The 13,589-nt window shown below is 39.8% G+C and overlaps 1 protein-coding gene across 3 annotated transcripts in view; it reads left to right on the top strand.

The window, feature by feature from the left end:
• NSMCE2 (NSE2 (MMS21) homolog, SMC5-SMC6 complex SUMO ligase) overlaps nucleotides 1–13,589 on the top strand; it is a 140,328-nt gene that overhangs the window by 67,943 nt on the left and 58,796 nt on the right. For all 3 annotated transcript variants that reach the window (XM_054814050.1, XM_054814052.1, XM_054814051.1), the window contains one exon: nucleotides 555–708. In XM_054814050.1, the coding sequence (XP_054670025.1) occupies nucleotides 555–708 (154 nt within the window). The remainder of the gene's footprint in view (nucleotides 1–554; nucleotides 709–13,589) is intronic.

The following is a 13,589-nucleotide window of genomic DNA, read 5'->3' as shown; positions in this document are numbered from 1 at the left end:
CAGCACAACACTTCTTCTTCATACATCACAAATAAATTGAGGTGGTTTCCTTTTACATTAGCTATCTCTACTGCTTTTGCTGGTGTTATCACACTAATCATGCTTGTAGATTGTAAGCTTCTGTAAAGCTGACTCAAAAATGGTGAGAGAGTGGAGGTTCGTGGAAAACTCTTCTTCTCACTTTTTGGACAGAGTTGTATTGTTTGGTTTCATTGGTTTCATTCACGTTCAGTGTTATGCTGGTCGCTGTTAACATGTTGACCTTTACCACTCACGGAAGTAAATGTGACTGCAAGGTTCAGTTTTCTGTACTGTTAAGGAGAAATACCCTGTATATGGCAGCTGAGTTAAATGACACTGAGAAGTTGATCTCTACATTTCATAGTTACTTTTGCTGAAATAAGTAATTACCTGGAGGTTATGGTTTCAAGAGCAGGAAATCTGACTGTAGTCAAAAGAAACTGAGATTACGGTCATGAATTTTTGCTTGATATCTTTTGTCTTGTATTAAAATGTGTCATAATGAATAACATTCTATTTCTTGTTCCTTACAGATAAAACGAGAAAAACCAGAAAATATACCAGATTTAAAATATTTAGTAAAAGAAAAATTTACTGCACTGGAGAGCAAGAACAGTGACTCAGATTTGCAAAAGAATGAAAAATATTTATATTTTAAGGATCAGCTTAAAGAGATGAGAAAACAATGTAAGTCTTATTTAAAAAAAATAGATTCTTTGAATACTAAATGCTAAGATGTGACTAACTGCCTTAAAATATAGAACTGCCAGTTATGGCTCAAACTGAGGTGAGTGTTCTTATTTTAAAACTTATTAAAATTGCTATCTGTGTAGAAAAAAGCCAGTGTCATTACCTTGGCAGTGTTATTTAGACTCCCACAGTTCATGCCGTGTGAATACAAATACCATGAAAATGTTGCTTCACATCTTTTTTTTTTGTAAGGTGGGCTTTTTCATTTGAAGACTTTTTCATTTTTTTTCTTAATTGATAGGATCTTCTAAGAGGATTAGGTAAGCTGTTTTCATTTGTCACTTAAACAAATTGCTCCTGTTTCACAACTTAGGATGTGTTGCAACTCTAAGAGGACCTTTGCTTTAATCGTAGAACTATATTGTTGGAAAATGCTTACTGTGTGTGTTCTCAGGCTTACAGCTTCCATTCACGCACCGTGTAACACTGCAACTTATTAAAATCTGTTTTTCTTAATTCACGTGATTTATCAAGTGTTAAAATTTTAAGTTGTTTGTGCTTGAATTACCAGAAAAGTTGGAGTGAACAGTTCTAGTATGTATGCAACACAACAAAATTGTTTGCTTTTATTGCCCTGCACATATAGCAGTCATTAAAAAATATCACTCTGATTACTGTTGCCGGGAAAGTTCATGGGCTGTAACACTATTTGTGCTGTTCTTCCCCAATCATTATTATGTTTTGAAATCATATTATTCTGCTTGCTGTCCCTTGACCCCTGTACCTATTGCCTCCCACCCAACATTTTGATTTCAACATAAACTGGTATCTCAGGAACTTCAGGAGTCATAGATTAATGATTTATACCATTGGAAAATGATATTCTGGATGCTCTCCTGTAGCTCTCCTTGAGTTTTGTTTTTTTGGAGCCCTATCCAAAACCCGCTGAAACTAGCGGAAAGAATTTTCCCGCTGACTTCACCGGACTTTGGATTACTTCCCTATAGAGATTCATGAAGTGTGAGGACATGCTTGACAAGGTGAATTTTAGATCTGATATCTCAAGACTCCCTAGGATTAGAGCTTGAGGGCTTAATATATTTGTTTCCCATCTTTATGGGTTTTACGATTTTGGATTTGAGTATTAGCGCTGATCTCTGAGTTTAATAGGCTCTTGGCACTACTCTAAGAATAAAAATACCAAGTTACAGACCACAAAAGTGTAATTTTCACTCCCTACATAACCATAAAATTATTACTGCCCCACCATTATGTTGTAATTCCTAATTTCCAGGTGTTTGTAACTGAGAAGATAAAATCTTGATAACTGACTTTGGACTTACTTTCCTCCCTGGAATTGCCTGAGGAAGGGGTGTATGCCCTAGTAACACATTCAGCTCAGGCTATGGGACTGAGTTCTAACTGGCAGACCTGTTGAAAAAAAACCAAGTTAAATGCACACAATAAGAGTTATTCTTAAAAACAAAACAAAACAAAAAAACAAAACGAGGGCATGATTCTGCTACTACTGCCTGAAATCCAGATTTGTCATCTTAGCCACTTGGACTTTTGTTTTGGTTGTACGTAGAGGTCAGAGTGCCCAAAACGAAATGCGTGATGATGTTGGATGGACTGCTGTGTTCAGTACGTGGACTATTGATCAGCTGGGTCAGCTTGGGTTTTGTAGAATTCATGCTGGTTTTGATGAGGTAAATCCATCACATTTGCTCCTATTGCAGTGTTTAAGGCAATTTAAAAGGTTGAATGGAAAATCCTTAGTTAGCCTTCACAGTCTTGGATGCAATATAGTGAATGTGCATTCAAATAAACAGTCTCGTTCAGCCCATCTTCTTTTGAAATGGCTAACTAAATGCCACCTCAGATCTGCAGATAGGGAAGATATGGAAAATTTGAACTTAAATCTTTCAAAACAAGCACAATTCTGTTGCCTTGAACTTCCATCAGTGTTGTCTCCTCTGCCAAAATAATCTATTGATCCACCATAAAGCCACTTCCCTACTTTTTACTTTCCTCTTCAAAAGGCTCTTTTACCAGGAAGGCTCCCAGAAATTCTTGAGTTATAACGGGTGACTGAAGATCAGTGGAGTCTGCTTATATTCACATTTGTAAATTTGCTTCTGTATGATACAGTGACCTGGAACCAGTAAAACTGTCCAGTTTCTCTATTTGTTGTAGCTATATGTTCTTCTTACCATTACCCTTATCCTCCCTCTCTCCTTTTGTGTGTTTTTCTCACTCATGGCTAGCCTTTAAAAAGACCCACAGAAGTGAGTATCACAAATTTATTCACAAGCTTAAAAATAACAGATACGCACATTCTCACAGGATCAGAGCCTCTGGTCTGTACATCTTTGTGAGAGGCTAAACTGACAGGTGTACTCCATCTGGTACAAAAAGTCTCTTCTCATTGTTGGGCTCTACGTAGTAAATTACTATGCTGAGATGTACAATTGAGCACTGTCAATATTACCTAAAATATCACATATGCCACGTAGAACGTAGTGTTTCTGTACAGAAAGAGTGGGCTCAGAGGCAGGAATTTCTGGGTTGCAATACCAGCTGAACTGAAGATTCATGAAATCTCTAGAGGAATCTGCTAGTTTCAGTAAACTGGTGATTTACCTTATAGCACACCGTGTGTGCATGTTGGTTTATTTTTCTTTTATAAGGAGAACACCTGCTAAATATTCAGCAGCCATGCTTAAGTCAAGTCATCCATGTGTTCTTTAGCTTCTCTTGTATAAGTTGTGATTTTAAAAGCATGAGTCCTGCAATACAAGTCCATAATACAGCATATCATAACATCCCTGCAAATTATGGGGCACACTTTAAAGCTACTTGATATGACTTAGGTATATCAAGAACTTCATCAAAAGCTACATGGCTAATATTTTGTTTTCAACTCTTAGTCTTGCCAGGTTTGGGCACAACTTAGTGCGTAACTCCTGGCCTGTTTCGAGCACACATACACAGTACGGTCCAATTTTTAGCTCTTTCCTGGGATTTGGTTTTATTGCTAAATCAGATAAAATACCAAAACTCCAGCCAAGTTTTCTCAGAGGAGCTTTCCTGGAGTTTTCTTCTGTCCGAGCCTTTTCTATCTCAAAGGAGCAGATGGGGTAGATGCTAAAATGATTTGCCTTCCACGATGAGTTCCCATTAATCATTATGTATCTTTTCTGCAGAGTTTGACATTTGTATAGCTGAACGAGAAAACGTTCTATTCTAATGTTGTCTTGCTACTTAGAAATTAGGATTAGAAAGAGAAAAACTTTCTTGACACAAAGTTTGTAGGTACGGTGCAGGGTGTGAAGCAGTTAAATATAACCTTATTTTAACAGAAAATTAAGAAAGCGAATACATTTTCTCTCTTGACACTTGCTGCCACAGTGATGAACGGGAGCTGCATGGCTGTTCCCTGCCCTGACAGGTGCCACGCAGTGTGGTAGGTAGCTCTAATTCTCAGGGAGGAGAACGGCGCTGTATCACCTCCGGATTGTCCTCAGTTCTGCGGGAAGAAGACCTCTTAGCTTTGAACTTTAGCAGCAGCTAGGGTGCAGAAATGAAATTGGGAAAGTGCATCTCTGTGGCAGTAGGAATGATATCATGCCTCAGAGCAGTTTCTGTTCTGCTCATCTTTCAGACAGTTTGCAGGCATTTTCCCTCAATCTGTGAGCCTTTATTATGCAGCTACTTTAGCTGGAATTTGTGCAAAATGATGCAAAATCTCCACCTCTGATGATATGTGTCAAAACACTGTCAGACAGGTTTTATGTGAACAGCAAGTGATTTTTCTGAAGTCTGTTTTCAGAACTATCTTACATTCCTAAATTCCCACTTCTTATTTTTAAAGGAAAACATTTTCATTTTTCTACTCAAACCTGCTTAGAATGTAAGCAGTAGAAAAGAAGTGTTGATTATTTTTTTAGTTTTTTATTTTTCTAAACCATTTTTATACCCCAAAATGGCTACATTATCTTTTCCAAATAATTTAGCACTTGGAGCAGATCTTCACTAAATCTGGAAATATCAGAAAGTTCTAAATGATTGCGTGTGTGGTTTGTAATGAAATTTTTTTGTGACCTTAACCCTACATGAGTGATGCTCTCTTTACACATGAGGGTCCTGGATCTGCAAAGTGCTTAGTGATCTCCTTTTGATTAAGTGAAATGCTTGAGCAAGTTGCTTAAATTAAATTGCATGAGTAGATCCTTTGAAACAAGTGAGATATTGCTGGCATGTTTCACTTCCTTATTAGAGTGCAACCACAGCACAGAACCTTGCAGGACTGAGCCCATAGGAACTAAGTCATGATTACTGCAGGAATACTTTGCATTTTGTATCTTCTGTAAATTTAAAATCCCACCTTCTGTTTAAAGTTGTATTACCAAGTCTTTTTATTTCATGCCAGTGTGTGTGTATATATATATATATGTATCAAAGGCATCGTCTGGCACAGAGTATGAGAATTTTGTCTTTACAAAATGAAAGTAAGATCTATCTTTAGTCTCTATCTATCAGTTAAATTTTGGATATTCTGTGAAAAGAGCTAATCAGAAGGTATAATCTCTACTCCTGTGACCCTAGCTGCCACTGCTGTATTTGCTGAAGGTTATTTAGTTTCACATTTGGTGCACAAAGGATGACAGGTTTCATAGCCCTTTTATAGCAGCCGATAACACGCACTTTGGAATCCTTGATAGCTACGGTCTGTACGAACACCCAGCAGATGCATGCTTCAGTAGTCATTTTGTAGAAGGTGTTAAGATTTGAGTGAATGGCAATATTGCTGGTTACGCGAAACACTTTAAGGAGTGAATTTGACGAATGTAGGAAAGATAATATTTTTTAATAGGGAACAAATAATTTTGACATGCAATAGTAGTTCAGGCAACTTTTTGTCATAGGAAACCGGTCATTGTAATGTAGTTTGGAAAAGTAGCAACACTGCAGTTGTAAAGCTCTTCCTTGCCCTCTCCACTGAAGAAAAAAAAGTCTCAGAGGTTTTGAAAGGAAAAAGTATGTAGCATGATTTAACATTTTGCTAGGACAGATTTATAGTCGTTATCAATAAGCAAATATTTTGAAAGGAGAAGATTTTAAATTTAATATTTAATGTTCAAGTAAATGCCATTATGCCCTGTTGATGCATGTATTTTAAATCATGCATAAGCTGAGAAATAATGATGTTAAAAAATGTTATTTTAGATGCAGTTTGGGGTAGAAGAAATGACACCATGAAAGGAATTCTCTTTAAATTCATAAAACAATCTCTCTGGAAATTCCAGGAAAGACTAAAGTCTTTGATTTGCTTTTAGTAGGATAAGAAAACAAGCTGCAGCAAGACACTGTGTAGTATAATGTTTGACAAGTTTCATCCAATTAATCCTCACACCATCACACTGAGGTAGGCAAGTTAATTTTATTCCTCACCATATAACAGAGGTGAAACTTGAGTAAATAGTTGAAGTTACTTGTGTGGAGTCACATAACTGATTCGCAGATCTTGGTTTCTCTTCAGTTGTACCTAACGCCTTAGTTGGTCTATTTTCATCTTTACACTTAGCTGTGTTGGCAGAAGATCAGCTGAAAAATAAAGTTAGTGTATTTTTCTTTGTATTTTTAATATAAAATAATAATTTAAAATCCCTTTACTGACTAATTATGGGAAAACAACTTCAGCACATAAGTTGAAAATTCTAACTGAAAGTGAGATTGGTGTTATGACATTTCAGTGGTGCGTGTGGGATATGCACTTTTCATTTATGTAAAATCCCTTATAGACAGCCCGTTGACTAGTAAAGAAATGAAAGATGATCTAGCACTTAGGAAGGTCCTTTGAAGTTTAGGAGACCTCAGTTCAGTTCTTTGCTTTGTTACAGTCGTCTTGTATTAGATCAAGTCATTTAGGCTTGGAACAGGTCACTGGGAGTTAGGTGCCTAAAATCTTTGTGGGTCTGAACCTTATACCTATGTTTGAAATTCAGCCGTATACATATCGTGTTTGTGGACTGTGCAAGGAGAGACTAATGAACGTGGACTGGCTCATATTCATGCTGCTCCGGGCTAGTACCCTGTGGAGGAAAGTAGCCACGTCTACTCTGCACTTCAAAACAGTTGATTGCCCTGCTTCTCTTGTGGCACTAAAACATCTTTTTTTTTTTTTTTGTGATTTTTTTCAGTTCAAAGAGCTGGAAATAAGAACATAACAGTGTTTTAGTCTGCCACAGTAATGTCTTCATGACATGATGCTGAGGGAGCAAATTGCAGCCCAGGAGGAGTGACATCAATATATTTAGAGGCATTTGTGTGAATCAGATCTGACTTTTGGGTAGCGTTAAAGGACTACCCTGACAGAGAAACTTGGCGTGGTTTTGTCCTTTTGGGACTGTCCTGTCTGGATATTTTCTGGAGAGATCTAGTTGGCTTGCTCAGGAGTGAGCTAGCCCACTTGTAGTTTTGAAGGATTAGGAGATCAGGGCCTGGGAATGAAATGGAATGAGTTAAAGTGATGATGATTATGTCTGACATACAAACCCTCTATTTCACAGAGTTCTTGGAGAGAGAAACAAGCTAGATGATAAACAGGACGCTCAAATACTATAGCAATGGGAGCTATACGGTGCCTAAGATGACTATCCAAATTGCAAATTTACCATCACAGCTAGTGTCCTTGCTAGTTTCCAAAGAAGGACCAACTCTAGAATGAATGAAACAGTCAGAACTTTTCTTTTGCAATCTAGGATGATTTTTCCGGGTCAAAATTTAGCTTTGTTGATAGGATAACAGGCAGAAGCTTGCATTAACAGTAATTCTGTTAGTGGATTAATGAAGAACAGCAATTGCTAGTGGATCTGGTGAGGGTTTCTTTGATGAAATGATTGCCTTTCTAATGTGATTGATCAAAATAAGAAGTTTCTTGCTATGGCATTTAGAGCTCTGACGTGGAATTCATAGTTAAAACGAAAGAGGAATACGCCCACTCTCTCAAACAGCCCTGCTCCATTGTGAGTAACCTGGAGTGTAGGAGACCTGGGTTTCAGTCTCAGCGATTTAAACTCAGAACCAGACTGACTCTGGACATACTGGGTCATTGACCAGTAGCTCTGGAACCAGTCTCCCTCTCTCTTTGTAAAAATGGAAACAAGTGCAGAAGGAAATACTGAGAAGCACTGATTCTTTAACCCTATGGTAAAGGCACTCAGCTGAGGGAGGTATCCAAATCAGAAAAAGCATCAGATGTAGGTCTCTGCTGTTATAAATATCTGCCCTTCCAATCAGTGAGTACTTGAGGGTAAACTCTTTTTATCTCTTTCTGTGTCATTCATCTGATCTACACATGTATTTTTAAAAGATCTGCATTTTATTCCATTGCAAAAGTCTTTGCAAGATATGTAATTCTTGCTTTTGTATCAGCTTCAGATCAGAACTGAGTATATAAAATCGAGAAAGGAAATGGAGTGTTGCATAGAAATAATATTTTATTATTATTATACACTTAGGAATAATACTTTGGGTAATTTATTGTTACTGCCATGGGATAATTTGCTCTTTAAGTGAGCATTTTGATGGCTACCAGCATGGCATTTTTACTGTTTGTAAGAACATACAGGTCAGGAAGGGAGCTTCTGACTGCTGGTTCCATTCCCTTGATGTTGCAGTCAATCACATTATCTAATAAAATGCCAACTTAAAATACATTAATTTTTTCCCCTTTACTTCTGTTGGAAGAGTGATGAAAAACCTTAGAACCTTGCTCAGGTGGCGAGAAATTTTCAGGCAAAGCGAGTCTGTGACCAAGTTTTTGCTCATTTGTTCTTGTGCCAGCACTGCATGCTGGTTTATATAGATTTTCTCCCTCAATGGTTTAGTTCAATTCAGTCAGTTCCTGTATTTCTTGACTCTATGGTAATCCATTTGTGCAGTGTGGAAATTTATAACATCTCATGTCTTGTGACCATATTTGAACTCATCAGAAATGTTTTATAAATTTCAGATGAGTAAGAAGTATAGAGATAGATTCTAAAGCTTGCCTGTATCTGAAATTCTGAAAACTTCAATAGATGTATTATACCGTATGGAAAAAGTGCTTTCTGGTAATAAAACATGACCAATTTCACTAAGAGTTCTCGTTCACTTCTTTTATTGTGTAATAATACAGACTATGTTTCTTGTAAAAATCTGAGCAGTGAAAATGCAAGGACTGCCTCTGCCAGCTCAGCAGAGCTGGCAATTTTACTTGCCATTATGTCTTTTGCATCCTATTCAGACAAATTTAAAAGATAGAGAATGGAGGAATTCCATTCTTGTGCCATGAGCTTACAGCTTAAACTTCAAGTGTGATCACAGGAAAACAGGTGAAGAACAGTCCAAGGAGAAGAAAACAAAGGAAGAGGAAAGGGAGAGCATTGCAGTCTTACAGTTGTTCAATTGAGATGTTCTTATTTTGAAGTTAGGATATTGAGGAGGAAGGAGGAAAATAAAACTCAGTGGAGCTTTAAACTTAGGGAACTTGGTTTTATTTACTCATTTTTTCTGTTACTTGAGTGTTTATCTTATTCCTGGAGGGGCAGTAGGTTTTGGTTTTTTTACCCTTCCTATATGTTCATTTTATTAATTTATATGTGGGACTTTTTGTGCCACCGGTATGCACAGGGATCAAAGGAAATACTTCTTCAAGTAGAACTCTACTCCAACTAATGCATGTGGACTGAGTGCCAGCACAAAAAGCATTTGAGGAAGAACAGGGAAGTAGATCTGAGATAATGCTGACTAAATAATAATCCATCAGTGCATATCACACTGCATGGTAACTTCAGAGTACTCCGGTTCAGAGAAAAGAAAACACTTGGTGTTTTTATGGTTCCTGAAACTAGTGTGTCTTTCAGAAGAGCTGCAGGTTGAGCCAGATCTTGGTTTGGTTTGTGTCAGCGTAGCTTCTGAAATCAATGCAATTTCCCTGATTTATACCTGCAACATACAGTAACATGCAAACTAGTAATCTGCAGCAAGATTAATAAACATCCTCTAATTCATAGAATCATAGAATCATAGAATGCTTTGGGTTGGAGGGGACCTCAAAGATCATCTAGTTCCAACCCCCTTCTGCGGCAGGGACACCCTCCACTAGACCACGTTGCCCAAAGCCCCATCCAGCCTGGCCTTGAACACTTCCAGGGAGGGGGCATCCACAACTTCTCTGGGCAACCTGTTCCAGTACCTCGCCACCCTCATAGTGAAGAAGGTTCTTCCTTATATCTAATCTAAATCGACCCTCCTTCAGCTTAAACCCATTACCCCTTGTCCTGTCACTAAACTCCCTGATAAACAGTCCCTCTCCAGCTTTCCTGTAGGCCCCTTCAGGTACTGGAAGGCTGCTCTAAGGTCTCCCCGGAGCCTTCTTTTCTCCAGGCTGAACAATCCCAACTCTCTCAGCCTGTCCTCATAGGAGAGGTGCTCCAGCCCTCCAGTCAGCTTTGTGGCCCTCCTCTGGACTCTCTCCAACAGCTCCATGTCTCTCCTGTACTGGGGCCCCCAGAGCTGGACGCAGTACTCCAGGTGGGGTCTCACCAGAGCGGAGTAGAGGGGCAGGATCACCTCCCTCGACCTGCTGGTCACACTTCTCTTGATGCAACCCAGGACACGGCTGGCTTTGTGGGCTGCAAGCGCACACTGCTGGCTCATGTTGAGCTTCCCATCAATCAATACCCCCAAGTCTTTCTCCTCAGGGCTGCTTTCAATCCATTCCTCACCCAGCCTATAGCTGTGCTTGGGATTGCCCTGACCCACGTGCAGGACCTTGCGCTTGGCCTTGTTGAACTTCATGCGGTTCGCACGGGCCCACCTCTCCAGCCTGTCAGGGTCCCTCTGGATGGCATCCCTTCCCTCCAGCGTGTCAACCACACCACACAGCTTGGTGTCGTCGGCAAACTTGCTGAGGGTGCACTCGATCCCACTCTCCATGTCACTGACAAAGATGTCAAACAGTGCCGGTCCCAGCACCGACCCCTGAGGGACGCCACTCGTCACTGTTCTCCACTTGGACATTGAGCCATTGATCACAACTCTTTGAGTGCGACCATCCAGCCAATTCCTTATCCACCCTTCCATCCATCCTTCCTTATCAGAAGTTCACATGCATTGGCTGCTTACTATAATTTTTTATATCCGTATTGTTTCACTTCCTTCTCAAAAGCCATAGGCACCAATAACCTCACAGTAAAGCATAATTTCTTTCCAACTTGAGTTTTATGCCATTAAATCTACTGGACATCTTCTTCACCCCAAACCTGTTAAATAAGTTGAGCTGAAATGGAGGAAGAAAGCTAGAGAAGTGCTTAAGGACTGCAAAACTCATCTGTTAGGTTTGTGGACCTCAGACTGGATGCCAGAGTCCAGAGTTAAGTGCCTTGGCTCAACAAGGAGGGTTAGTGCACGTCGCCGTGAACAACTTTGTTCAGTGACGAATCCCTTCTGTCAGCATAGCGTGCTTTACATCTCTATGTCAATCACAGTATTGCATAAGATGAATAAAACCGTGCCAACTATAAAGTAATGCAAAGGGCTTTTACTGTGAGACTGAGCACACATGCTTATATTATGTCGCTGGAGAGGAAATGGACCATGGCTCTAATCTGTGGATTTGGGAATTTCAGGCGCTCAAACAATTACTGATGTTATCAAGGAGGTGAAGTGGTAATTGTGTGTACTGTCTCTTAGGGTAACCTAAGATATGTTGCTTTCAGTCACCATTAGCACAAAGTCAAAGAAGTCAAACACCTCGATGGCATTTACACTTACTCTAAAACAGGCTTGGAGCATTCAGATGTTCTGTCACAACTGAGGAGTGGTTTAAGTTGTCATCTTTCAGCTGTTATTAGCTCTCATTTGAGACACAGTATCTGACTTTACAAGTGTGGATAGGTTTATTGTGTCTTATCATCTCAAATATGGATGTAGATTTGTTGCCTTACCAGACTTAACTGTGAATGATCTCAGGATTAAAAGCAAGTTGCTTAACAGGTGTTCCAGCAGGCACCAAAAATACCTCATGGGGGAGAGCAGCAGTTAGTGGAGTGATGGTGAGAGTGCTTATGTTTTATATCATAGCATTGTGTCTACAGCCATTGCCCAGGAAGTGATGCAAATAAATTCACAAATAAGCGTGTAAGAGAAATCCCTTACAGGGAAGATGTCACTTTTGGCTCCTCTCTGGATCCTCCAAATGCTCCTGATCAGATTACTGGAGTCGGGACAAGAATACCCGGAAAACATCGCTGTAGGCTTTCCCTGCCTCGTGCCCTCTGTAGGGATTTGCTATTATTCATCATCAGAGGAATACTGCTGGATGGGATGGACCTTACGGCTGACATCATACAGTTGCTCACAGGCTTTTAAGCAACCCCTCAGCTGTAGGGTAGTCTGTAGAGGGCACTCTTCCTTCAGCCCTTCAGTTGAAGCCAAACGTGCACTGCGTGCAGCTGGACACGGAAGGGGGCTAGGAAGGATGCGAAGAGGGTGCGTGACTGTGCTAACTCAATCAGCAAGGGATGGGAAACTGGGTTCTTTACATCTCCATCACCACTTTCTCTTCTTCCACTTGGATGGAGCTGTGCCTACTTTCAAGAGCCAAAGAGGTCACAGGACAAACAACGTATTCCTTGTTACTCCCAGGCTGGGGCAGCTCTGGGCAAGTACAGAAGTCAGAACTTCAGATCCCTGGAGAAGCTGGGAGGGGCTTACCAGAGTTAGATGCCTTCAGGGTTAGGAGGCCACTGAACAGGGTTTTTCATCATTTTGGACTTCAGTGTCTGTAGTTTGCTTCAGTTCTTTGGATCTGGCCCAGACTTAAGTGTTCTCCCTCACTCCCTGTTTGAAAGTTTATGGGTCAATCCAAGACTTAATGAAATCAAGAGAAGTCTTTCCGGGAGGGCTGTTCATCAGGATCTATCTATAGACTTCCAGTATAAACTAAGTGGCTAGTTTATAATCAGATCGGAAAACAGGGGAAAAAACCCTGCTTATCGCAGCTTGAAAGACGACTTCATGCAGAAAAGCTAAAGAGTTTTCTTTAGGGGGAAAAAAATGTAAAAGCTTCCTGATTGCATTATCAACCTCTACAGTAAAAATAGTAATTACTGCAATTGAAGACTAATGAATAAATCACTGTATTAAAATGTGAACAAAAAAGTTTAACAAGCAATCATATGTAATCATTTGGCAGCTCTGTTATTAGTGTGGGCAAAGTAAGCTATTCACCTAACCTTTGCTGCACCATCCATTGCTTTGGGTTTGGGTTTTTTTGTTGTCGGGTTTTTTTTCCCTTACAACCCAGATTAAATTATCCCTTCCTGTTCTCCAGCAGAGTTTTGTTATGCCATGTCAGATGTCTACATAGTTGGGCTCATATTCCTCAATTTCACAAATACCTGCTCACCTAAGAAAACAGGGCTGTGCAGATAGCTCCATCGTGCCTGCGTATGGGTTTTGTCACATTGCAGCTGTCATGGACAGATATTTTCCAGCTCTGTAGTACTCTCTGTACCACTTCTCTCATTTTACCCAACTGCTTTCCAGCCTGAATCAGCATCCTTCCTTGTTTTTCTGCATCTGCTTTCCCTGCTTTCCCTTTTCACGTGATGCCACCACCTCCTTCAATGCTCCTCTTTGGCTTTCGTACCAGCCAGCTCCTCCTTACAAGTGTCACAGAGCATGTTACCCATGACTGATGTACTTAGTTTCACTAGTGAGGTCTTCATGTCAGTCTTGTTTTGTCCTGGAAAAAAAAAAAAAATAGGTAACTTCATTATCTTGAGAAACGGTTTGGTTCATTTACACTTGCTTTTGACTGCACAGTT

This window comes from Grus americana, chromosome 2 (assembly GCF_028858705.1).
Source record: "Grus americana isolate bGruAme1 chromosome 2, bGruAme1.mat, whole genome shotgun sequence".
Taxonomy (NCBI): Eukaryota; Metazoa; Chordata; class Aves; order Gruiformes; family Gruidae; genus Grus; species Grus americana.
Note: the sequence above shows the minus strand (reverse complement) of the source record. Positions and strands in the feature narration are given on the sequence as shown.